The sequence below is a fragment of the Vanellus vanellus genome (assembly GCF_965231255.1).
Source record: "Vanellus vanellus genome assembly, chromosome: 3".
NCBI lineage: Eukaryota > Metazoa > Chordata > Aves > Charadriiformes > Charadriidae > Vanellus > Vanellus vanellus.
Genome location: NC_138907.1, coordinates 20671468 through 20696622, shown reverse-complemented (window position 1 = coordinate 20696622; position 25155 = coordinate 20671468). Strand labels below are relative to the sequence as shown.

The following is a 25155-nucleotide window of genomic DNA, read 5'->3' as shown; positions in this document are numbered from 1 at the left end:
CCCCAGTATATCTACTGTGTTTCTCTAGTGCCTGTCCTCTTTCCCCACTTATCTTTGTTATGATAGGAACAGATTTTCCCAACTATCTTTTCCCAGCTTCTATACTGGGAGGATTTACTTACCGTGGATTTTCTCTCTCTGAGCTATACTGTTCACACTGGGCGAGCTTAGGGGATGTTACAGAGCCTGGCACAGACATGTAGGGTCAATGTGTAACAGTCCACAGCTGTTTGGAGGAAGAATGACTGCATGGAGACTACGAGCTGGGAAGAAAGGAAAACAGCTACATGCATTAAACATAAGGACTATCCGTGATGAGATCCTCACGCTTCCTAGAAATTACTGCAACTGGTTGCACACAGGCTGTAAAGATGAAGGTATGTTTTAACGGAAGCCTGGAAAGGAGGGCAGGAGCCAAGGTAACAGCTTTGTGCTGGAGGCCAAAGCATTTCTTGGTGACCATGGTAGCATCACATACTCTCAAGACAGCGCAGGACACAGCTCCAAATGCCACCATTAAAAGTCTTGGGGTAGTAGGAATTTATGGCAAGAGTAAGTTTTCCTGTTATTTTGACAAACTCATGTAACAGAAGATGAATTAATAAACATGAGGCTCCTATTGGTCCCACTGGAATCAGTGCAGGATTTCCAACAGATTGGGCACTTCAGTTTTGGTTTGGTTTTGTTGTTGGGTTTTTTTTTTGTTTTGTTTTTAAATGTCCCTCTGAAGTTTGTAACAAAATGAGTCTGGAGCTTTGTGTGTGCAGGATATATCCATGTACTATGTCAGCAATAAGTGTAGCTATCACTTTCACCAGGAAGAGTCCACCACATTGAGCCCAGCCTCACGTGACTGTCTGACAACTATCAGATGGAAACAATTTATGAGGTCTCAGTGCCATGACAATCCAGTCAGAACAAAGCCTACGTGGGCCACAAGTGGTACTTAATGAATAAACCATTCCTCTGCACCCAGAGGTGAGGTACCTTTGTCTCCATGAAGAAACAGGGCTCCCCAGCCCCAATATCAGCTGGTACAATGGATTTTTTCAGGACACTGTCACATCAATGATCCAATGACTAATCTCCTGAACATGAATGGAGCTGATTGATGTTTTCGGTTAGGAGTAAGCTGGACTTCTTGCACCAAACCCTGCTTTCAGTCCCAATACCTGCAGCAATGCTGGATTTACAGTGATGTACTGTTGTGCAGACTGCAGGGCTCCTCCTGCCCCCAGGTGACTGTTAGCGAGCAGTAGTTCTTCTTGGCTCCTTACTGTCTTTGTTAATAACACTACTAATTTAATTTGTGTCTGGGTCTATGTATCTCTCTTAATATCCTTCTATGATACTCAAGACGACACCTTTGGAAAGGATCCAAGCTTGGGTGTGGGGTGAATCAGGTGGGTTTTTTTGGTTGGTTATTATTTTTTTTTATCTAATTTTTTTTTGTTTCAGTTGCAGACAAATAATATGTATATAATTTCTGTGAGCTGTTTTTATGCTGAGAAATGAAATTAGTATTTTGAAGATCAAATCTGAAGAAATTTTAGTATTCTTAATACTCACAAATATTACTGCATTTATAAGCGTTAACCTCATTTTCCACAAAAAAATTCACCCCTGGATCACATTTTTTTAGCTAGGTCCCAGTGTACTTTTCCATTAACTAATGTCTTCCCTCACTTAAGCTCCCCAGTGCATGGAATTTTGTCTCCTGATTAATGGTAAAGCATACAGCACACGGGTGCTCAGTACGAGATGGTTTGCATGGTTATCATGCACCACTTGAGCATGGAACAATCACAGCAGAGTAATGGTACCACCAATTCATTTGTTTAGGGAAGCTTGGAGATGTCACAACTTGTTACATGATGGTATCTTTAATACACTCTGAGTCAGTCATAACTTTTGCCTTAGGCGCCTGAGAACTTCCATGAACACTGGCAGCACAGAATTAATGATGCAGTTCACTCTAGAAGTGGCTGCATTTTAATAGCTCGTAGAGTAAGCCTTACATATTGCCAACTAATCTTAAAGTAGTAAATGAATTAACTCACATTTGTCAAATGCTCTGAGATCTTCCAAGGAAATCTTCCATAAAAGCACAACCTGTTACTAAGTATTTCTGACAAAATATTGTTTTAATTAATCTTAGTTTTAATCTTTGATTTTCTATTTGGGCTATTCTCACAATGGCCTTTTGCTTGCTTTTAACATAGATAATGTGAGCTCACCCACACATGATTTTCAGAACCTTTATCAGTTCATCTTCTGGTTGAGCCTATAGAGAATTATATCACTGCAAGTTATTGATAGTGTTCCAACTGTGGATTGTGCTTTGTGCAGGCTCTAATTAGTCAATATTCATACCATAACGATGTCTCATCTGACTGTAGTTTGATCACTCAGCAGAGAAAGACAGAATTCATGTCAGTTACATCAGACCTTTCCAAGAGAAAGGTGCAGCCCTCCAATAGCTTTTTGTCTAGGGGATCTAATAGGCTGTCATGAACTATTTTGATAGAAATAAACATCACCATAAAAAAACCCAGCCAAGCCAGGTTGGCTAATAGGCTCCAGAAACATGTCTAAACTGTGTGTTTAATAAAAAAGAAGTCAGAAGACTTTTTTGCATGAAAGGCACTCAGAATATAAGCAAAAAAAAAAAAACCCTCTTGTTAAAAATAAGAGATTTTACATGGGTTGTGTAGTTTTTTATGATTCAGAACCCAGCTATTAGAAAAGTAAAAAAAAATAAAATCTAGAAACAGGATTCTGCATCTGTGTAATTCAGTTTACCTAACTTTTTCATTGTACTAACTTCATTGTACTAATTGTACTGAAATTGACTAAACTGTTGAATCATGTATTTGTCAGGTGGCATTCCAGTGGCATATATAAAGTATTTCAAGATTTTCTGTTGGGGTGTAAATTGCTAGCAAGAATTCCTCAGCAAAAAATACAGCTTTGAAATGCACGGTAAGACACAGGCTACCCTCTATCTCTTTTATGTAAAAATCCTGTACGTGTGTCACACTCACATTTTATATCAGGATTAATGACTTTAATATTTTTCCTGTTTTCTCTACTGAACCCTATCTGCAGTGACCAGCCTTGTCATCATTTTTAACTACAGACACGTTCAAGTTCTATTACCACTTCATACATTAAATTGTTTACTGAACAACAATTACCAGCCCTACAAAAGGCTATTTCATCTAGTGGTACTGATGTGAATTAAGAGACATTGTCACACTGTCCCAAACTGCGCCTGCCTTTTCAGGGGTATATTTTTTTTTCTCTTCCTTCTAATTCTCGTGGCTCTCCTCCCTTTTCCTCCTCTTCCCCCTTACAGCAGGGGTTTTTCAACCAATAAATGAGCGTGGGTTTAATTTACACCTTTTCTTACACCTTCAGAGCGCAGCTATTTTTTAGAAGCGCACAGGGCATTCTTTTTTTCCACCGCTTCTACGCGCTCTCGCGTTGAAGTGGCTTTTCCTCCCATGCCCAAAGATCAAATCGGGCAGGCTCCTGCCCTCTCCCCTCGCTTCCCGGCCGGGTCCGGGCGAGGGCTGTGCGCCTCAAGGCGCCCGCCATGGGGCCACGCATCGGGCAGCGGTCCGGCGGGCAGCCTGGCTACAGCCTAGCCCGCTCTCCCCGCCGCTTACCACCGTCGCCCGGCTCGATTTCGGACGAGTTGACCAAATTCGGTGCCGGCGCAGGGACCGGGGCGGAGAGAGAACCTGCGTGAGGGGACGGGCACGCGGGCAGCCCTGACAGAAGGGGCGCGAGACGGCGGCGGGAGGCAGAGCGGCCGTTGGCTCAAACCGCCTCAGGGGCATTTCTAACCGACACCGCTGATGACCCACCGCGGGGTAAGCCGAGGCGGGCGACCTGACCCGGGTGGCCGGGAGCCGTAAGGACGCAGCGGGAGCGGCGCCGGGCGGGAGCTGCCTGAAGCGCCGCCGGCGGGGCGGGAACGGCGGCGAGAGGGGAGGGGTCCGCGCGGGTGGTGGTGGGGGCACCCAGGCGCGTGCCCGCGCGCACAGGCGGGGCCGCGCGGCGGCAGCAGGAGCGCGCGCGGCGGCAGCTCGGCGGCAGCTGGGAGCCCGCCGGGGCACCGCCAGCCTCGGCCGTGCAGCGCCGCGCCGGCCATGGATCCCTTCCCCAAAGACGGCGAGAGCGCGGCGGCCGGCGAGCCCAGCCGGGGCGCTGCCCCCTCCAGCGGGGTGGTGGTGCAGGTCCGGGAGAAGAAGGGGCCCCTGCGCGCCGCCATCCCCTACATGCCGTTCCCCGTGGCGGTCATCTGCCTCTTCCTCAACACCTTCGTGCCGGGGCTGGGTAAGGAGCCCCGGGCGCGGGGGGAGGGCGGCCGCCGCCTTACAGCCGGGACGGGGCGGGGGGTACTCTACGTGCGGCGCGAGCGTCCACCGGCGGCGGGGCGCGCTCTCCCACCTGCCGCTACTTTACCGGGGCCGCCTGGGGAGCCGGACACCGCCGCGGTGGCAACTTTCCCCGACGGCGCCGCGGGGACGGAGTGAGGGAGGCAGGCAGCGAGCCCCTCCGCCTCGGCGGAAAGTTTTGCGGCGGGAGAGGGGAAGCGGTCGCCGCCTCCGCCGCGGGGTTCCCGGGGGAGAGCCGTTGGGCCAACGGCCGCCCGTCCCCTCAGGGCAGCGCCCGCGCACCGTCGAGGGGGCGCGCGGGCTCTGCCGCGGCCGTCGCGCTGCTTGGGAGACGGGGTGACATGTTTTCCCCGGACAGCGAGCTGTGCCCGGGGCGAGGGGCGCCCGTCGCCCCCCCCCTGTGCGCCCGGCCCGGGCTTGGCCGTGTGACTCGGCGAGGCAGAAGCTGGTCTCCGGCCTCGGGGGCTGAGCATCCCCGCGCCCTCCCACCCTTCCCCTTCTCTTCAGGCGGGGCATGGCCCGACGCAGGGAATCGTGCGGTGTAGGGTAAGGGCTTCAGCTGTTAGGGCTCTTGCGAACTGTAATTTTAGCCAGAGGACCAAGACGCAGAGTGACCACATCACTCACCAGCGAAGGCGAGCTGTCAGAGCCCGTCTTCTCGACTTTCTTAAGCAGTCCCCTGAAAAATGTTGGTCCTGTGCCACTACTCTAAGGAACCGATGTCCAGAGAGACTGTGGGAATACACTGTTTCTGGATATGAAGCCCCTAGTGAGCGACTCGGGTAACGCATCCCTAACCTGTGGCTGTAATCCCTTCTGTATTCTCATTTCCTCCTTTTTAATTAGGAAATATTTGCTTACTGCAACTGGAGCTTACAGCTTGAACACGACAAAGGCAGCTGGAACCCAAGGCTAAATAAAAGTATTCTAGCTGCATAGAAAACAGTCAAATTAAAAAAAACCAACCAAACAACAAAAAACATTAGTCTATACCTTGAGTCTCTCAGTCCGTTCCTGGCCACCATTTCTGCTACCATGGCCACTGTAGAAGCCTTCCTTGTGGCATGGGAGTATCTCCCAGCTTGCCCTGCTTTTAAAGAGCTACTGCCCTGCCCTCACATGCTTTATGTGTTTCAGGTGGCTTAATTCTTTAACGAATCTGAATTTCTTAAAGTTCTTCTGATTGAAGTGTTACCTAACTCTGATATACTGTGTGCAACATGTACAAGCCATTGCTATTCCAGTGTGTTTGCTCTGAACCTACAGATGTACTCCAGAGAAAAACTTCCACCTTCTGAAATACCTCAGATTTTTTTCTGTGGAAAGAATGGCATTGGTATATGTGCTTCCAGATGTAATGCTGCGGGCTCATGTGTGTTGTTCTCACAGCCCTTGAGTGCAGCCACCTGAAGAACCTGGAGTGATGAATCAAACAGAAACTCTCCAGTTGAGTGCTTTCATGGGGTTTTAGGTTATTGTCATTTAGCACTTAATTTCCCACCATCTTCAGAGAGAGGTGTTCAAAGCCAGAGCTTTTAAAGTGAATGTAGTTTTCTGTTGGCATTGAAGACACTACATCATCACTGTAGACATACAAGAAAATAACTGATTTACCATACACTTTTCTTCATTTGAATGATCTTATACTTCACAGTGGGCTGTTTTTCACAGCAGACTAGAAAATGCTCAGTGTTCTTCCATCATCCTAGGAGAGTAGATCCCCATAAGCCGTTCTCATGCCAGAATTGGCTTGAGGTGTGGTTATCTGCCCAGAGCTTTTTGCTGGCCCCTGCTGCAGGGCTGCTGGAGGTAGCCAGTATTGTCCCTTCCCTCGTGTGAAAGGCATCAGTAAGGAATGACAGCGGATAGCACTTCCTTTCTAAAGGCAGGTATATAGGGCTCCCAGTCCCTGCTGGCTTTAAAGCTTGAGAGTTGAATCTGGACTTTGCAGCCATGTTGGTTATGTTATCACTGACTGGCTGGACCAGTCCAAAATGGTTTTAATTCTATTTTGGTTTTTTTTTTTTTTAACAGGCAGAGATTTTTTTTTTAAACTTGTTTTCCATTTCATGCGCTGATTTCAGTGGTACTGTCTGGCTGTCTATACCACTGTTTCTCCTGGTCTTCTGTGGGAAAAGTAGCAAAATAAACAAACTACAAATTAAAAGAAATCCTCCTGTGTGGCATTCTCACAGACTGGCAAAAAGTGTCATTTTGGAGATGCATCCCAAACTGTATGCAATGCATAGCACTTAGTCCATACATAAATGAACCTTTCTCTTAACGAAACTGCTAATATCTTATGCATTTTGATAGAAAATTTACTCTGAGATAATATATCCAACTAGAACATAGCTATTTACAATCTCAGCCGTATCCTGTTGTATATCACATAGCCCACACACAAGGGAAACCAGGAGGAACACAAATCTACCGGCAGGAATAGTCAGGGTAAAAAAGAGATCTCGTGTCACTGTTGCACTTCAGCCTTCTCAATGAACTGAGCAACACTTCTGAAATAAAGAACATTGCATTAGTGTGAAGTATTCTCATCTAGGATGTGAGCCTGTTCCCAGTGAAGTAAATGGCAAAATTCCCATCAATTCCTGTAGTCCAGATTTATAACATATTAAAATAATGTTTCACAAGCTTTCTGTATATTTCGGCTGCTTAGGTGGAGAGTGGGACTGTGTTTAGGTGGTACTGGAAGTTCTGTATTTTTCAGTCCCTGAATTCCTTCCTCATCTGTTTTGCACGTAGTTGTCATTCATGTGTAGACTCTGCAGTAAAATTGCAACGAAGGGTCAGAAGCCACCAGAATAGACAAGAAAATGGGCAACACGAAAAAAAAAAAAAGTGTTCCACTGCTTGGAGACCAGTGCATTTGAGGTGTTCATTACTGCCCAGTACCTCAAACTAGTGATATCTACTTGCACTCCGATGCAGGCTACCAAGTACTCGGACAGTCTCTCAGCATCTGAAAGCCTCTACTGCTTCTACTTTTTTCAGTAGAGGCTTTTTTACTAGCTTTCCTGTGTTATGGAAGTCACCTATGAAGGTGAAATCTGAGAATTTTAAATATCCAGTTTATTTTTCCGTTATGCTATTTATGTTTTGCAGTAGTACTCCATTTGGACAGCAGAAGTAACACTTTGTTTATAGTCAGTTTATTTTTTTCAGCTAGTTAATTTTCAGGGGTTTATGTAGTAACCCAGAACTGCAGGTTTTAAGATGCATTGTAAACTGGGTTTTAATTACTCTTTGCATATATGTTACAAAAGACTCATAGGAAATTTTTCATACCCAGGGGATATGTTAACTTTTGCCTTGCCAAAATGTAAAATTCAGACCAAATACAACCTAAAAAGGTTTGATTAGCCTATCTACTTGTAATCTGTTTTGCAGAACAGCCTTGAAATTACACACTGCTTCCATTTACTGTGATAGATGCAACCACTTGGAGATGTCCTGGATCAGAATTTTCCATGGTCCCATGTGGTCTTCCTCATCTGCATCTGATAGGGCTGCCAGGCTGAGCTGTAACGAAGGTGTCCCTAGCTCAGGTTCATAAAAGGAGTGGACACTATGAAAGGGAGAAGAAGGAGCTGGTGTTTTCAGTGAGTGCTTAGCAAAAGCTATCATGCCATTAGCTACCAGCGTTCCAGCTCTGCCACAGGCACCCTGTGCCACAGACACTGTAACCTCTAGTTTGGCATAAGGCTTCTGGAGTAGGCTCTGAGGCCTCGGGGAATCATGCCGTGACAAGCTCTGGAGAATGGAAGATGATGACACCAGCAGAGATAAATTGGTGGTGTATCCTCTCTTTTTCAGTTCCCACAGGATTGAGTAGTGTGCACCTCCAGCCAGTACGTGCTACAGATGGCAACTGAGAGAAGGGGCTGGCCATGCCCTTTAGCTGGCAGACTGTGTTCTCTTGGAGCTGCTGTGTGCCAGTCGGCGTGGGAGAAGTTCTGGCTCCCTGTCATTCCCTGAGCTGATACATGGGAATCTTGCCCTCCTTCCTACCCATTTTTCCTTCCCTCAACATCACGTGTGTGGGAGGGGGGAAACGAAATGGAAGAACTTGAGGGAAATGTGAGAAGTGAGTGGAATTATCTGAAAGTATGAGGTATTCTCCAAGATTAATCCCTCCTGTCAGGAAGGGGGTGGACTTTTGGATCACAGCCTGAATTATACATGTATACTATTTTTATGCAGGGAGTAATTGAAATATGTAGCATAAAATTACGTTAGTGCAAGATAGGAGAGCAGCCACCCATAAGCCATGAAATAGCCGGTGGAGGAGATCACGAGCAACAGCCTCTCACAGACAGCTAGAGAAGGAAGGGATGATTCCCTAGCCCACTGAACTTTTTTCTTACATGGTGCACAGCTGTCCTGTTCCTGGGTATGTCAGCTCCATGTCACAAGTCTTCTGCCATCTGTTTATTCTGCTTCAGTCATGACAGAGTTCAAGACCTTCAGCTATGTAAATACGGCATTAATGCTCGATTTATAGAAGCCAAGCATGTGCAGAAGGCTCTCATTAGAAGCCATGCTCTCTTTCAGCAGAATGAGCTCTCCAAAGAGCTGAATAGAAGTACAAAACACAACACACAGAAAAGTTGCAGGGATGAGATCTGCATAAAATTATCAGTACCCATTTTATTTTTGTTGCTGGAACGGTAAATAGATGCCTCAAGCAAACATCTATCACCTTCATTACTGAAACAAAGAATTTCAGGGAAAAAACACATTTTCTTATCTACAGTAGGACAAATATTGCAGAAAATAAATTGGGGCTTTCAACCATCTGTGCATTAAAATCTCAAACTTGTTTTGGCATTTATGAGCCTTTTTAATATTTTTTTTCCTTATGGATAAGCAAATCAATGAATCTGGGTGATTTACAGGCTCATTTGTGGGAAACAAAGGTTTTTCGGATGTTTGCATGAATTTGTGTTTGTGAACTTTACGGACGGAATTCTTTAGCTAACATTGTCTTTCAGCCTGTGATGTATAGACCACAGGTAGTCTGCAGAAACAAGCTGTTTGTTCATGAGAGCATAACTAAACAAAGCAAACCTACTATCAGTAGACTTCACTCTATTGGGTTTTGTGTTTTCCACTGAAAAGATCAAGAAATTCTTTATCTTAATTTCTTCATCTGCATGTGTAAGGTGAGAATGGAGATCTGCAATACAGCATCTGCATCCAGGTCACTGCTCCATTGCTGGTAGCAGTGGTGAGGTAAAGTTGGGCACCAGAACAACTGAATCTGCAGGTTTCTAGTCCGCCTGTTCTTGTCACTATGGATAAGGCCATTGATTCTCCCCCCCCCTTTTTTTTTAAACAGAGATTTAAGTAGGAAATAGAAGTGTCTTATATAACTTACTTGGCTGATCGTATTAAACAGTCACTCAGTGATCTTGCCAACACAGGGTAGTCTGGAGTATTTTTGTGCCATGAAGTGTCTGGACCATCTAGAATGACAAACAAGCTTGGAAAACTCAAAACTGGTTCGCAGATAATTTGTGATCAGAATAAGTGCCAAATTATTTCAAGTTTGTAGCTCCTCGGTTGAGAAAACTCCTGCCTGTGTATCTGATCAGCAAAAAAACAATAGGGTTTTATCTCTGTTGAGGGATCTGGCATGGCCTGTCGGTTTTAATCCAGTGTCCAGTGGCATGCCCTGCTGTATTTTAGGAAGAAAGCTGCTTTCTGGCTGTGTTTGATTAGCCCATACTTGCCTGAATACTTAATATATTATTCTTCTTTCTCCCTTACCTGTGTTTTACACTAGATCCCTTCCTTGAGTTTATCCTTTTAGCCGTAATGGTCACATATGCATGTGCCATCTTACTCATCATCCTCCCGTGGCCCTTGCTTTACAAACGCAGTTACAGGCATACACAGCAAAACCACAGCAATGCGTTGTTCTTGACTACAGTCTCTATCACAGTCCAATTACTTAATACTGTTTAAGTTCTTTGGTCAGTTTTTGCTCTTTACTAGTTGTAGTTCATAAAAGTTGGCTGTTGAGCTTTACTTGCATTTATGATGATTTTTTGGTTCGTTTCACTGTCAAGCTGGGCACTAACCTAGTGCTGCTGCTTTTGAATTGCTGTCAGTGCCAGACCAACTTAAATGCAAACAAATTTCTCTACCCTCCCTCATGCCTTGTGTTTCCATCAAAATAGAAGATGAGAAATGGCCAGTGACGTTTTTGTTCACTGCTGTCGTTGAAGCAGTTCTGTGGAGGTATTCATTACTTAACAAACACGTAAGGAGACAGGGTTTGCTCAGCATTTTGCAGTCTTGTTTGTCATTTAATGCAATTAGGACAGATGTACTTGAAGATTAAGAATGATGGTGGGAGCAGACAGAACAGAAGAGCTGTTAAATGGCCAAGTAAACCAACAGAATTTAAAGGAGTCTGGAAAGCTGTTCAAGATGAAGGGTGTGTTGTGGAGAAAAATAGAGAATCAAGCCCAGAAGGAAAAAAATACATTTGTAGAGAATTTGGTGAGAAGGCCAAAGAACTGGAAATTCTTGCAGCAAAAGAGGCAAGGAGTGAAAGGATTTGAAGACAGAAGTAACTTGGATGAGGAGAGTGCTTTTGACCAGTGAATTTTGGCTTGTCTGGATTGCAGGATGGAGGTGATGTTCTCCTGCTCTGAATCAGTGGGTGTTGGAGATTTACAAACTCTGAGAAAGCACCATTGCCTGCAGCAGGTCACTGCCATTTTATCTCTGTTCCACTGTGAAAAGAGCATTGAGAGTATGTGCAGCTGTTCAGGATGGTCAAGGGAGGAGTGGGAAGCAGAAACCAAGTTCCTCAGGCTCTTTTCTTACCCATCAGATCACATCCAGTACCCTGAACACAAACACACCCATAGATGGCAGCAGTTGGCATAAAGCAGAAAGGTGAATTTTAGGATCTCTATACAATTTTGAATTTTGTGGAGAAACAAGTGATTGGATGGTAAAGGGATTCTAAAATAGTCCCTAAGTTTGTGAAAAGGACTGGAGTTTGCAACGGATTTATGAAAACTTTAATTCAGAGGTAACCTGGAAAGGAAAAAAGGAAAAGAGCTTTCTTCTTTCCTTATTTTCTATGAGATATAAAGTCAATCTCACACATAACATTCTTTTTTCCTGTTTTTGGACTTCTCTTTGTTTTAGAGCTTTACAGCTTTAAAGTTGCACAGTTGCAGCACTACAGTGGAGGTATATGAACTTGGTTGTAGCACTGTGCAAAGATGCTGGCCAGTAAAGACAGAACAGAACAGAATAGACTATTTCAGTTGGAAGGGACACACAACCATCATCCACCCCATCTGCCTGACCAATTCAGGACTGACCAAAAGTTAAAGCATGTTGTTAAGGGCATTGTCCAAATGCCTCTTAAACACTGACAGGCTTGGGGCACTGACCACCTCTCTAGGAAGTCTGTTATGGTGTTTGACCACCCTCTCAGTAAAGAAATGCTTCCTCATGTCCAGTCTAAACTTCCCCTGACACAGCTTTGAAACATTCCCACACGTCCTATCACTGGATACCAGGGAGAAGAAATCAGCACCTCCCTCTCCACTGCCCCTCCTTGGGAAGACATAGAGAGCAATGAGGTTATCCCTCAGCCTTCTTTTCTCCAAACTAGATAGGCCCAAAGTCCTTAGCCACTCCTCATAGGACATCCCTTCCAGCCCATATATGGAAGAAGGTAAACCAGTTTACAGTGTTGTACCTATGTTCAATACTTGGGATTTTGCTAGTATAAAGGTTTTGACATCTGCAAGACCTTACTGGCAATTAGAAACATTATGTGTGCCTTATACAACTTCTGCTGGAAGTTAATGCTCCAGCAAGAAGGGAAGCAGGAGGGAATCCCCCCCACCTCTGCTGCAGCTATTCCAGTTCACAGTCCAACGTCTCATTTGAAACTGCAGTTAGAGCTCACTTGCCTTTCAGATGCTGATCTGTGAACTGGAGCAGTTGTGGTTTGATGCGCGCATAAAGAAGCTGGTGTGGCAGCAGCATTCCTTAGCAGAAAGCTAGAGCCAGCATCACACAGCAACCTTAGACATCACTGAATACAAGTCAGACTCAGGACATGACATCAGCACAGACCCAGCCTCACATGAGAAAGAAAAGTTTGTGTTGACCGAGCTTGCTTTAGAGATCCCAGGAATGTGAAAGCTGGGTTTCCCTGGTTCTTCTGAGAGTGGGAGCTTTTTCATTAGGTGAAGTTAATCCCTCTTTCTTTTCCCACTCTTCCCAGGGTTTTTGAGCATTATTAAAATATTATAAGAGCTTGAGAAAAATCACATGCCATTCTACCTAGTTGTATTTTACTTGTTGATTTCTGATGTTAAACTTACTAGGTTTCATTCTGTGTAGAGTCAAGGAAAAAATAAGTAGACAGAACTTGAATATTTGATTTAAAAATACTCATTTCCACAGATTGTTTTCTCTCCATCTTACCACTTGGAAGCTACTTTCACCCTACTTCCTCCAGCAATGTAGTCCTTATTATACAGGCAATTCAAAGCTCAGTTTTTCCATTACAAGGGAGTTACAGGCCAAACGACTGCTAACTACTTGACAGCCCCTCAAAAAGCCTAGCAATGCAATCCTGACTCTCACAATATTTGCTGTTTCCTTAGAACCCTGTCCCCTGAGGCTCTTGATTAGATGAGAATCCCTGCTTTCAAGAAAAGAAAAAAACGTAACTGTCATGGCTTTGGAGCAGGATTTGAAGATATGTTCCTGTCTCAAAAAAAAAAAAAAAACCAACCCAAAACAGGGGGGGATGGAGGGGAGAAAGAATGAATTGCATTTTTTTTTAAATCTGTTTTGGAGAACCTGAGTCATTATTTTTTAGCACTGGGGGATGTCAATATTATACTGAGCTTTTAAATTAAAAAAAAGGTAGACACATTGCTAACTAATTTACAACTCTGCCAGACTAGGCAAAATCACGGACACTCATGCCTTTGAGCGTATGATTATGAGATATTCAGACTAGTAAATATAAATGAGATGGTTGATGAAAGCTGATTGGTAATACCTTGAGTTAAATTAAAAATTCCAGTATAAGTATACCCAAAGGATATGCCCAGAGTGGATCGTGGTCAAATCTTGCTAGAGGAAAGAGTGAATACAATCAATAGAGGAACTGTTGGAAACATAATCGTGTTCACTGCCACATTTCTAACTTCAGTAATAATGCGTATACAAGGAACTGTACAGGGGACTAACGCTGCCATCTTTGGGAATATGAATTTAAACATATCACAGATACTTATCCAGCATCTCACCAGCTTGTCATTTATCTAGGCTGAGCTCTCAGTTTGCCACAAGCATTGATGAATATCCACACAAAACTTGTCAATGAGTTTGTGGATAATAATTTTGTTTCGGTTAGGACACAAGCAAGTTTGTAAAGAACACAAAGGCTAAATGGTCAAATTAATTTTGAGATTGTGTTGGGAAAAATTTCAATTGAACCAAATAAGAATGCTATTTTTAAAAATGTTTGTACATTCTTAGGTGTTATAAGCCCTTGAAGAACTGACATTTTAAAGCAGATTAATAAACTAGATTATAATGAGCCATTGTTACAAGTTTACTATGTTAAAAAGTTGAGTCATTTTACAAAGTACGAATCATTATATTTATATGAAAATATTTTACCTGAAATAAAATAAGCTAAATGATCACATTAGTATAACACTGTCCAGCTGAAACAGTTTTGCTGTTTTAAGTTTAAAATATGTATTTATTTATATGCATATATCTGTTATATATGCCAATGCGGTGACGTGAGATCTTGGGTTTAAATGATTTCTTCCTTATGTAGGTAGAAAATCATTTGTTGTCTCTGGTTTTTAAGCACATTCATAAAAGAATGGATTTTAGATTTCATAAATGGCTTTTGTTAATTTGCTATTTTTAAAATACTTGCAAGACCTCTTCTGTTGCCATGACGATTTGATTTCCATAAACATGATTTTTTTGTGCATGGATATCCAATGTTGTATTTGCTATTCTGTGTTAGGGAAAGGAGATGGCAACATACAAATCACTCTGTGGAGAGGCTCATATAGTCTGACCTCTTTCACTGACAGTAGTCAGGACTATGTTCTTTATAGCAAAATAAAATAAGTTCTTGGATCAAGGCTTATGTATTTATATTCCCTGTAAATGAAAAGATTTTTTTTCATGTCTTCTTGCAAACACTGTTATAGAGTCAGGAAGCTGTAAGTTTCCTTTCCACTGAAAATTGGTTCCAAGAATCTGAAGACTAAATTCTAGCTAAAAGTACAGCTGGATCTCCTTGGGACTACATCCACAAAGCAGCTGCAAGGACATACAACTCTCATTGCCCTGCAACCCACTCTCGAGTTTCTGTCCTAGTGGGAGGGGTTCACAAAGAATTTAAGACTGTGAGAAAGGACTGGTCACAAATTGAGATATTTGTGAGGTCTAGCCAGAAGAAAATCCTTTTCTACGTGTGGGACCTGCATGGTTCCCCATACCTTCCTTCCATCTTTGTGAAATGACTGCAACAAATTAGACCAGTTTCTGAACTCATTTTCTCCAGACTGGTTATCAAGTAATCCACTGAAAGAGTAGGTACATTGGTTTTGATGTAGTTAGACAATTTAATTAGTGCGGATTCTCTGGATTGAGCCATTAAATTATCTCTCTTGATCTATTTAATTGTGAAAGCATTACCAAATCTTCATGTCCATATATCAAGAATGATAATAGGTTTTGCTGCATGTCTCTGTTCTTTAGCTCTGCATCCGACAAACTAATCAATACCAGAGACTGCTTAGCAGGGGTTTCAGAATACAAATACTAGTTTTTTTTTAAAAATGGTATTTTGGACTCAGCATCACAAGATTTTTTTCCTCCTATTGAAATTTCATTGTGGCTACAGAGAGCTGATGGGATGGTTCCTTGTCTCCTGTAAAAGTGAGAACAGAGCACAGGAACTACAATCATTGGCAATTGTGAGTACAAAAATGCTCTCGTTTTCTCTTTTAAAAACCAGAAAGTAATTTTATACATTGACTTGCACCTGAGTGTTTATTTTACTCAGTCCTCTGCTCCTCCCACACATCCCACAAAACCAATATTGAAATGGATTCTCCTGGCAGTCCTTTGAAGCTGACTCCCTGAGGTAATCTAACTTTCATCTTGTTTACATTGGTCAGCTGTACAGGGTGACCTGATTTTTGTCCTCTGAGAGCTAGCCCCTTATATCATATACTGCCTCAGAAGGCTAGAGTTCTTTTATACCCACACTGCAGAGGTGTAGGTAGCTGCACAAGTGCAAGGCAGAGCTTGAACCAAGCCGTGAATGCAGATAGAAGAATGGGGAGGACTCTGTGTCTGGCCATTGGCCATTCTGGGCCACCAACCCATCTTGATCCAAATAACTCATTACGCACAAGGGTGCCAACATACAAATTCTCATTTCCATCGGAGTTAAGCCTCAGTATTCCCACTTGGACGGTAGATTCAAGGCAACATAGTTAAAAGTAGGATGTGTCTCCTTGTGTTGCGTGCAACTGATACCTAGAAGAAACCTGTGGTGGAGCCAGGAATGGAGTTTAGATTGAGCATTAGCTCCCAGGAACCGCTCTTGCACAGCAGTTACACAATGAATCCTTTTGCTGAAGCTGTGGTGAATATGTGGTACCAACCCACCCTTAGTATTATCAATGCAAGGAAGAAAAGATTTTTCTTCTGACTAGTATTAGCTAAAATGTGGCATATACATGGTGCAATTGCAAATCTGGCCCATGTGTGTATATGTTCTGGTCTCATATTGTTGCTTTCAATCCACTAGGTGTTCTTTCAGTGACCGTTTACTCTCTGTGTGCCAAGGCAGAACTGGTCAGAGACAATATCCCCTTTCTAGTTGCTTTGAGAATCGCAGGTCACATTGCTTGGAGCAACAGGCAGAAATTTGAAATGCTGCAAAACAGGTACAAAATTTTCCCATTGCAAGCTCAACTCGCTTGTCAGAACTGGGAACCCACAACATGCAGAGCAATATGGTGTTGAGCCTCTAGAACTTGTTTGCCTCACCTCTGCTTACCATTTTTGCTTCTTATTGTAACATTTATGGGAAGAGTTCACAGTCTCACAATATCTTAACAGTGCAAAAGAGAACTGGACTCAAAGGTAAGGACTAACATGAGCTGTCCCCTTGAGGTTGCTCCTGTGAATAAGTATTATTTACTCTGAAGGAGAGGTGTGTAACTGGGCTCTTACATTGCACTTAAAACCAGACAAGATGCTTCCCAAGTTGCAGTACTAAGTAAGACACCCATTGAGAACTGTATTTCCCAAATTAGCCAGCAACCAAAACTAAAAATCTGAGGCCGTTGCATCACAAAACTTACTCTGCTTTCTCCCTTACAAACATATATTAGTAAATGTTCTTTTGTATATTTTGTAAAAGGAATGATACTTAAATGACATGAGACCTTATTCCTGTGACTGTGGTTTAAGTCTTTCCTGAGAAGTCCACTATTTCCTGGTATGAGAAGTGCCGAGTAGGTAGTTGAGCAGGGTTTTGCCACATTATTATTTCAGTAGCACTGTGAAGTGCAGACTACACTCAAGTCCTGTTATAATGCAGAAATATGAAGGAAGAGTTATGTCACACACTTAGACTGTTTGCAGTCTGAATGGAGAAGTCAGAGGAAATAATCTACTGACGATTGTCCAGGAAGTTGGTGGCAGAACTGGCAAGAGAATCTACGTGAACTTCTTGGAATTCAGTGCCTCAGTCATGCAGCCATACCTTAGTTTCCATTAATATCTTCCAAGGAAACTGTTTTTAACGAACTCCTTCCATCACTCTTGGACTTTGTGTTCATCAGGAAGCAAGGTGTTTTCCATGCCATGCATTAGTGAAAACGCAATAGTTAAGATGGACAAGGCAGTTCGTAGTTTGGATGTGCTAGCTACTCCCTCACATGATCCTGTGCTTGTGAAAGGTACACACTCTCTTCTACACTCTAGGGGGACTTCAGCACGTTTTAATTAGTACATGGCAAAAAAAACCCAAAACCAAAAGCCAAGCAAGCCATTTTTTTTGTAGCACAGATGCACCCTAGAGCTGCCATTTGAAAGAGCACTGGTTTGTACTGTGCCTTGTCATTTAGCATTAACAGATATTTGCAGTAAGTAGGCTCCACTATATTGCTTCTTGTTTACACCACAATTTTGTGCAAAATGGGGTCTTACTGTGACCTTAAAATTTGCTATTTTAAAATATTTTATTTATACAAAGGTGTGACCACGGCACTGTACAGACAATAGAAAAAGCAGGGGTCCTATCCAGAAGTTTGTGATAGAAATGTAACACCAAGAGTCAGATCAGAGTTAAAAGAATTCTTAATAAAAACACACAATACAGAGTAATGAAAAGAAAAATATTTCCTTGAGTTGTATGTTTAAAGGAAGAGTTTTAAAGGCACAGTTGGGACTTGTTTCTTAGCAACAGAGCTCATCTGAGCCCTGCAAAGACTGTCATGTTGGAAAAAGATACCCTCAAGAAGAAAGGCAATATGAAAGGAGCTAGAAACATCAAATTTAGATGTTGTCCTGCTGTTGCAGGAGCATTTCATTAGCATTGCATAGCCTTCAGGCAATGACCAAGGTCATTTTGGTAAACTGTAATGATCAGAACAAAGAACTTGTCTTAACTTCTCTTTCTCAAAAGGGAAGAATGGCAAAAATAACATTTAAAAACATGTGCGTTGATGTTATGGGATACCATAAACAATAGTGTAGGTCCTGTCTTCCTCTGTATCCATGATAACATGGCTGTGTTCTACCGTGAGTGCATAGGAGTCCTGCTGAACAGAGTCTGTGCTCTGTTGTACCTCATACTGTATCCAGTACTAGATGTTTCAGAGGAGGATCTGTAATGAACAGAGTTGAATGCAATAACCTGCCTGTAGCAAAAGCTCCTCCTAAAGGAGTTGATTAGCAAGCTGATACACCAAATCAGAAGATAATTTTTATTGGTATTATTTAGTCAAAATAGCTTAATGGAAAATGTTATTTTTATTGGACATATTGGATGGGATTCACCTACCTATACATCTGGGTTGGTTACCATTATAATCTGTGGGAAGGAATTAGGCACTACCAACGTCTGACTCATCTCTTCTCTAAAATAGGTTAAGTGAATCACACCCTCTGGGGGCCTCCGTCATCTTTTTTTTTTTTTTTTTTTTTTTGACTGCGAAGGGTAACTGGCTCAGATTGAGGAGACACCTCCCTTGCAGATAACTGAAGTCAGGTCAGATGAAAGCTATCCATTAACTGGTTTGCAAAATAAGGCATTTATTTTAATAGTTTCAAAAATACATCATGCATTGCCCACACATCTTTCTGGATCTAGTCTTGCCCTTACAAGAACTCGTAAGTAGGTCTGACCTCCATGCTGTTTCCTGATGCATATACATCTACCATGTCTCATGTAACTTGTATATTTTTGAAGCTTAGACCTGATCTTTCTCACAAGTCCTCACATAAAAACCTTTAATTTCTGTAATTACTGTCATTGCCCTTCCCCGTAGCTCTTTTCCAAAGCATACGTGTATTGGGTGTTGGTGGCAAAGTTTTGGAAGCAGAGGGCTGCAGGGGAGGGGGAACACCTCTGTGAGAACAGCTGGAAGAGACATGCATGGAGAGCCTGTGCTGGAACAGGTACTCCTCACAGGAGCTGCAACTTGTGGAGAGCCCATGCTAGAGCAGATTTGTCCTGAAGGACTGCAGTCTGTGGAATGATCAACACCATACCAGGGAAAAGCATCAGGAGGAAGGAGTGGCAGAGGGGAACTACTGTGAACTGACCATGTCCCCCCAGTTCCCCATCCATCCTGTGCTTCTCGGAGCAGGGCAGAGGTAGAAGAATCAGTAATGGAAGAGTAAAGTTGAGCCTTGGGGCGGGGGGAAAATAAGGGTAGGAGATGGTGTATTAATTTGTCTGTTTCTCACTATCCAAACCTTTTTTTAATTGGCAATAAATTTATCTTCCAAGTCTGGTCTGTTTTGCCTTTGACTGTAACTGTCTTTCTCTTGACCCACAAACTTGTTCATCTTATTTTCTCTTTCCCTCCTGTGGAACTGGCTGCTGCCTCTCCTTGCTTGACCCCAGCCAACTAGGATGATGCCTGGCAGTAATCTCCAGTTATAATGATTAGCATAGAAAGGTTTCCCTTCTTGCTCTTCTTCTGACTTCTGGGGCATTGACAACTCCATCAGAAACTCAATTGTGGCAACTTAAGCATTTATGGCTGAAGAAACTGTTCCATGCCGTAGCTGGAGATAGACCACCTCACATTGAGATATGGCAGGATAAAAACATCTGTTAGTACCTCAGTGCAAAGCCATGGTTGAGGAAAGCTAAGTGTAAGTTTAGGAAAGCTTTGGTAAGTCTTTGCACTGAATCTGCTGTGGCACAGGTACATGTTCCCTTCTGTTGACTCTGATATGGGTTTATAATCTATACTAAAAAGAGACTAATTGCCTGGCAGCTAGTCCTCTTCAGCCTGTAAATCCTCATATAGTTGCACAGCATAAGCACTTGCTAGTATGCTATTGGACCAGTTCTGCTCTCCTCAAGTCATAAAAAACCCAGCACATATCATTAGCACTGCTTAAACAGGAATAAATATAAACTATGACAGCACAGGAAGGAGACCTTTCAGACAACCATTCTTTAATAACCTGTACTATCCTTATTTTCTGGTACATACTCATAGCCCTAATCTGTATGTTCCACTTTCATTATAGCCAAAAGCCTTAGAGAGCAGTAAGGCTAAACCGGGAAAGCCAGAATTTGATTGAGTAACCTGACAGCCCTTTCATTATGGCCTCAGGCATGATTTAGCCTGGAATTCCTTGATTTCAGTGGAAATGAGGTGCCTAAGTGTTTTCAAAAGTCTGCGCCTTAGCTTCTTTGCCTTCCTTTTGTTCTTCAACAGGAGGAAAGAAACACTAGCATACATAATTACATAGACATGCGCTGGGGTATCATTAGTACTTATGAAATGCTAAGATAAAGAGAACTAGATGAAGCGCTGCTGTTGGTCAGTATGGACGTTGCGAGAGAAAATGACAGTATGTTCAAAGCAGAATAAGTAGAAAAATACATGCAGAGTTCTTTGCATATGTTAAAAAATGTTGAAGGATTATAAATAGTTTAGGGCCAGACGTTTGAGAAGGATAAGAACTATGTTTGTGTTTTCTCCCTGCTGAGCAGTTTGGCTCAGCTGTTAATCTTTAAGTGGAGAATAAAAAGCACTTTTCCAATAGACTTGTATTGCCTTAATCCCAGATCTAGAAATGTGATGTTTCACATGGATCCTGTGCATGGTGCAGACTAGGCCTGGCTTGTATGATTTCCACTCAGCTAGCAGTGACGAGACTGAACTTTCCCACAGCACTGCACAGGTTCTGCTTTGTACAACCAGCCAATGTGTCAGCAAATGCACCAGCACCTTCTCTTGATACTCCCTTCTTCCTTAAAGTATTCTGTGATTCAGGGACTTCCTAACCCACAAGTTGTAATTACATCCCTATATTTTAGTAGCCTTTGACTGACCTTTCTGCTATGTGTATGTTTATCAGTATTAGTTAAATTAGTAGTGAGGGGAGTTGATCACACTGTTTTACTCTACCCAATCCTCTTCCCACTCTCATCCCATCCCAAATCTGGTCTCGCTTTCAGTCAGATGGTCAAAAAGAAGAGCTGGTTCCACATGACCCATAGCTACTAGCATGTGCATCAGCTTGAAACATCCTACTGCCAGCCATACCATCTCTCAGGTAAGGCATAGTGGGCTTTGTGCAAAGCAGCATTCCAGTTTCCAAACATCCAGCCTAAAGACCAAACACAATCCTGATGGAGGGAATGAGGCAAACGTGAGCTGCCAAGAGAAGAGACAGAGTTACAGGGCAGCTTAAGCAGCAATATTTGTTCTACCTCTGCAGCAACAGGTCGGTTTTGAGGCTCTTTCTGGAAAGGGCAGGATGATCTGGGTGTTGGCCCCAAAACACTGGGGACTTCTGCAACAGTTGAGAGGAGTACAGAGTAAGTCACAAAGGTGAATGCAAAGATTTCTAAAGAGTCCTGGGCTCTAGCCTCTAGTTTCTTACAGGCAAATACGTTAGGAACTGCCAGGGGAGCTCTGCAGCCTGGAGCTCACTCTGTGCTTAGCAGTCCTTCACAATTCATGCATTTAGGCTAGTTTGCGCCACCTGCCCCCCAGGCCCACCCATGATTCCAATTTTGCTCAGGACAGGCGCAAGCACCCAATGCTTTTACTGTGTGCAGAAATTCCTTTTCTACACAAGGAGTACTTTCTGGGTGAGAACTAAGGCAGTCTGCACAGCCCTTGGGAACTTCTCATTAAGGAGTTCAATCTGTGGATTTTGAACCTGAACTTCCCTTCTCCCCTGCTGTCCTGTGTGCCAGCTTGCTATTGCCTTTCTCTGCAAGGAGCTTCCATAGGACAGCGGTTCCATTTGTAGAGCACAACGTAATCATTACAGGCTTGACATCCTACAGTTGGCCCTTCTGCTTAGATTATTGCACCATCCTAATCACCCTAGTTATCTGAGATAGAGACGTGATTTGCTGTGAATGGCTCTCATGTCCTGCAGTGTTGGTGGTCCTGTTCCAATCTGTCTCCAAGGAAAGTTTAATTAGATGCAGCTGCTTTGTGATGTGGTCCTAATGCATTGACATCTTTGGATTTTGCACAGAACAGACATTTTTCTCTAGCAAATACTAATTGTAAAATTTAAGGTAATTTTTCATGACTGCATCTGGTTAAACAAATGTTCCTTTGAATGACAATAACAGGGTTCTGCTATCAGATTGTTCTGTGTAGCATAGTCAGCTAAAAATACATGCTTATTTTTTTCATTGCAGGCACAATAAAAGATGGCAGAATAGCTCTAACGTGTCAGATTGTTGCTTTTGTACAATACTGTATTAGAAATCTTATTTTGTGAAATGTGAGGGAAGGAAAAATGCTATGTTTTTGTCACTAAAATGAAAGAAAAATGAATTATTTTAGCTAGAAATGTGGGGTTATTTAATGCTTAAGCGTAGGAAGCTATAATGACTGTAGAAATACACTTCAGGCACCTGTAGGGATTAGCATGGAAGAGTAAGACATTCACAGAATCACAGAATGGTCAGGGTTGGAAGGGACCTCTGGAGATCATCTAGTCCAACTCCCCTGACAGAGCAGGGTCACCTACAGCAAGTTGCACAGGACAGCATCACAGTGGGTTTTGAATGTCTCCACAGCGGGAAACTCCACAGCCTCTCTGGACAGCCTGTTCCAGTGCTCTGCCACCCTCAAAGTAAAGAAGTTTCTCCTCATGTTAAGATGGAACTTCCTGTGTTCAAGTTTGTGCCCATTACCTTTTGTCCTATCACAGGGCACCACTGAAAAAAGACTGTTCCCATCCCCCTGGCACCCTCCCTTTAAGTATTTGTAAGCATTAATAAGATCCCCCCTCAATCTTCTTTTCTCTAGACTAAAAAGACCCAAGTCCCTCTGTCTTTCCTCATGAGAGAGATGTTCTAATCCCCTAATCATCTTTGTAGCCCTTTGCTGGACCCTCTCCAGCAGATCCCTGTCCTTCTTGAACCGGGAAGCCCAGAACTAGACACAATACTCCAGACATGGCCTCACCAGGGCGGAGTAGAGGGGGAGGATGACCTCCCTCCACCTGCTGGCCACACTCTTCTTGATGCAACCCAGGATGCCATTTGCCTTCTTGGCCACCAGAGCACATTGCTGGCTCATGGTCATCCTGTTGTCCACCAGGACTCCCAGGTCCCTTTCCTCCAGGAGGTTGGCCCCCAACCTGTACTGATGCATGGGGTTATTCCTCCCCAGGTGCAGTACCCTACACCTGCCCTTGTTGAATTTCCTAAGGTTTCTCTCTGCCCAACTCTCCAGCCTGTCCAGGTCACACTGTATGGCAGCAGAGCCTTCTGGTGTGTCAGCCACTCCTCCCAGTTTTGTGTCATCAGCAAACTTGCTGATGGTACACTCCATCCCTTCATGAATATATTGAACAGGACTGGACCCAGTACTGACCCCTGAGGGACACCACTCATTACTGACCTCCAACCAGACTCTGCACCTCTAACCACAACCCTCTGAGCTCTATCTGTCAGCCAGTTCTCAATCCACCCCACTGTCCATTCATCTAACCTACACTTCCTAAGCTTGCCTGTGAGGATGATGTGGGAGACAGTGTCGAAAGCCTTGCTGAAGTCAAGGTAGACAACATCCACTGTCCCCCCCCCCCCCCCCCCGCCCCTCATCCACCCATCCAGTCACCCCATCATAGAAGGCTATCAGATTTGTCAGACGTGACTTCCCCTTGGTGAATCCACGTTGACTACTTCTGATAACCTTTTCTTCCAGGTGCTTTGATATGACACCCAGAACAAGCTGCTCCATCATCTTTCCAGGGACGGAGGTGAGGCTGACTGGCCTGTAGTTTCCCGGGTCATCCTTTTTGCCCTTTTGGAAGACTGGCTTTCCTCCAGTCCTCAGGCACCTCACCTGTTCTCCTGGACCTTTCAAATACAATGGAGAACGGCCCAGCAATGACTTCCCCCAGCTCCCTCAGCACTCAAGGGTGCATCCCATCAGGCCCCATGGACTTGTGGATATCCAGTTTATCTGACTGTTCTCTAACTTGTTCCTCCTCAACCAAGGGAAAGTCTTGCTTCCTCCACACTTTCTCTGTTACCCGCAAACTCTGGGTCTCCTGAGGGCTGGCCCAAGCAGTGAAGATAGAAGCAAAGAAGGCATTCAGCAACTCCACCTTCTCTGCATCATCTGTCACCACGGCACCTGTCTCATTCAACAGTGGGCCCACATTTTCCCTAGTTTTCCTTTTGTCTCCTATATACTTAAAGAAACCCTTCCTATTGGCCTTGACATCCCTTGCCAGGTTCAATTCCAAGGCTGCCTTGGCTTTCCTTGTTTCCTCACTGCATACCCTGACAACATTCTTATACTCTTCCCAAGTAGGGAAGAGTGTAAGAGTATATAAGAGTAGGGATTAAAAGTATAAGAGTGTAAGAGTAGGGAAAAGTCTCTTTCCTAAGTAGGAAGAGAACATCATGGTATATAGTGATATGTCAATGGTCCACTCTTTCAGAGAGCACACAGTAGCCCATGCTTTTGGGGGGGGAAGCATGAAATCATCGCAGTTTGTGTTAGTGAACAGCTGTCTCTCTGTCACTACTTACTGACTTTGGGCAGAAGAAAGTATAGCCTTCTGTCATTTTGGTGGTTAGAACTGCAGACATCTACAGTGTAAGAAAGTATCAGACCAATTCATTAGTCTTAAAAACTAAAAAATATTAAATCACACAACAGTGATTTAACTGATTTAGCCTTTTAAAATTCCTAATATGGATGGGGACATTTGTTAATTACAGAAATAAATTGTTGCAACAAGTTACCTTGTGTCACACAGAAAGCACAACAGATCCTTAATTCAAGTGTAGGGGTTTTATGTTGCAGGGTATATAAATGATAACAGCAACAGCTGTTCATCAGCTCCAAAAGTAAAGTCTTAGAGCAGAAAGCATTTGGTATGGTGTGTGAAGGAGAACTGTGGCTGGAGAGTAGGCTATAGCAATTGAAGTGAGTGTAAGGGAAGA

At 43.4% G+C, this 25155-nt stretch overlaps 1 protein-coding gene across 1 annotated transcript in view; it reads left to right on the top strand.

The window, feature by feature from the left end:
* Nucleotides 1–4123: 4123 nt before the first annotated feature.
* STUM (stum, mechanosensory transduction mediator homolog) overlaps nucleotides 4124–25155 on the top strand; it is a gene marked incomplete at its 3' end in the record, with an annotated part of 46605 nt that continues 25573 nt past the window's right edge. The window contains exon 1 of the mRNA XM_082481453.1: nucleotides 4124–4344. Coding sequence (XP_082337579.1) covers nucleotides 4158–4344 — 187 coding nt within the window. The 5' untranslated portion in view covers nucleotides 4124–4157. The remainder of the gene's footprint in view (nucleotides 4345–25155) is intronic.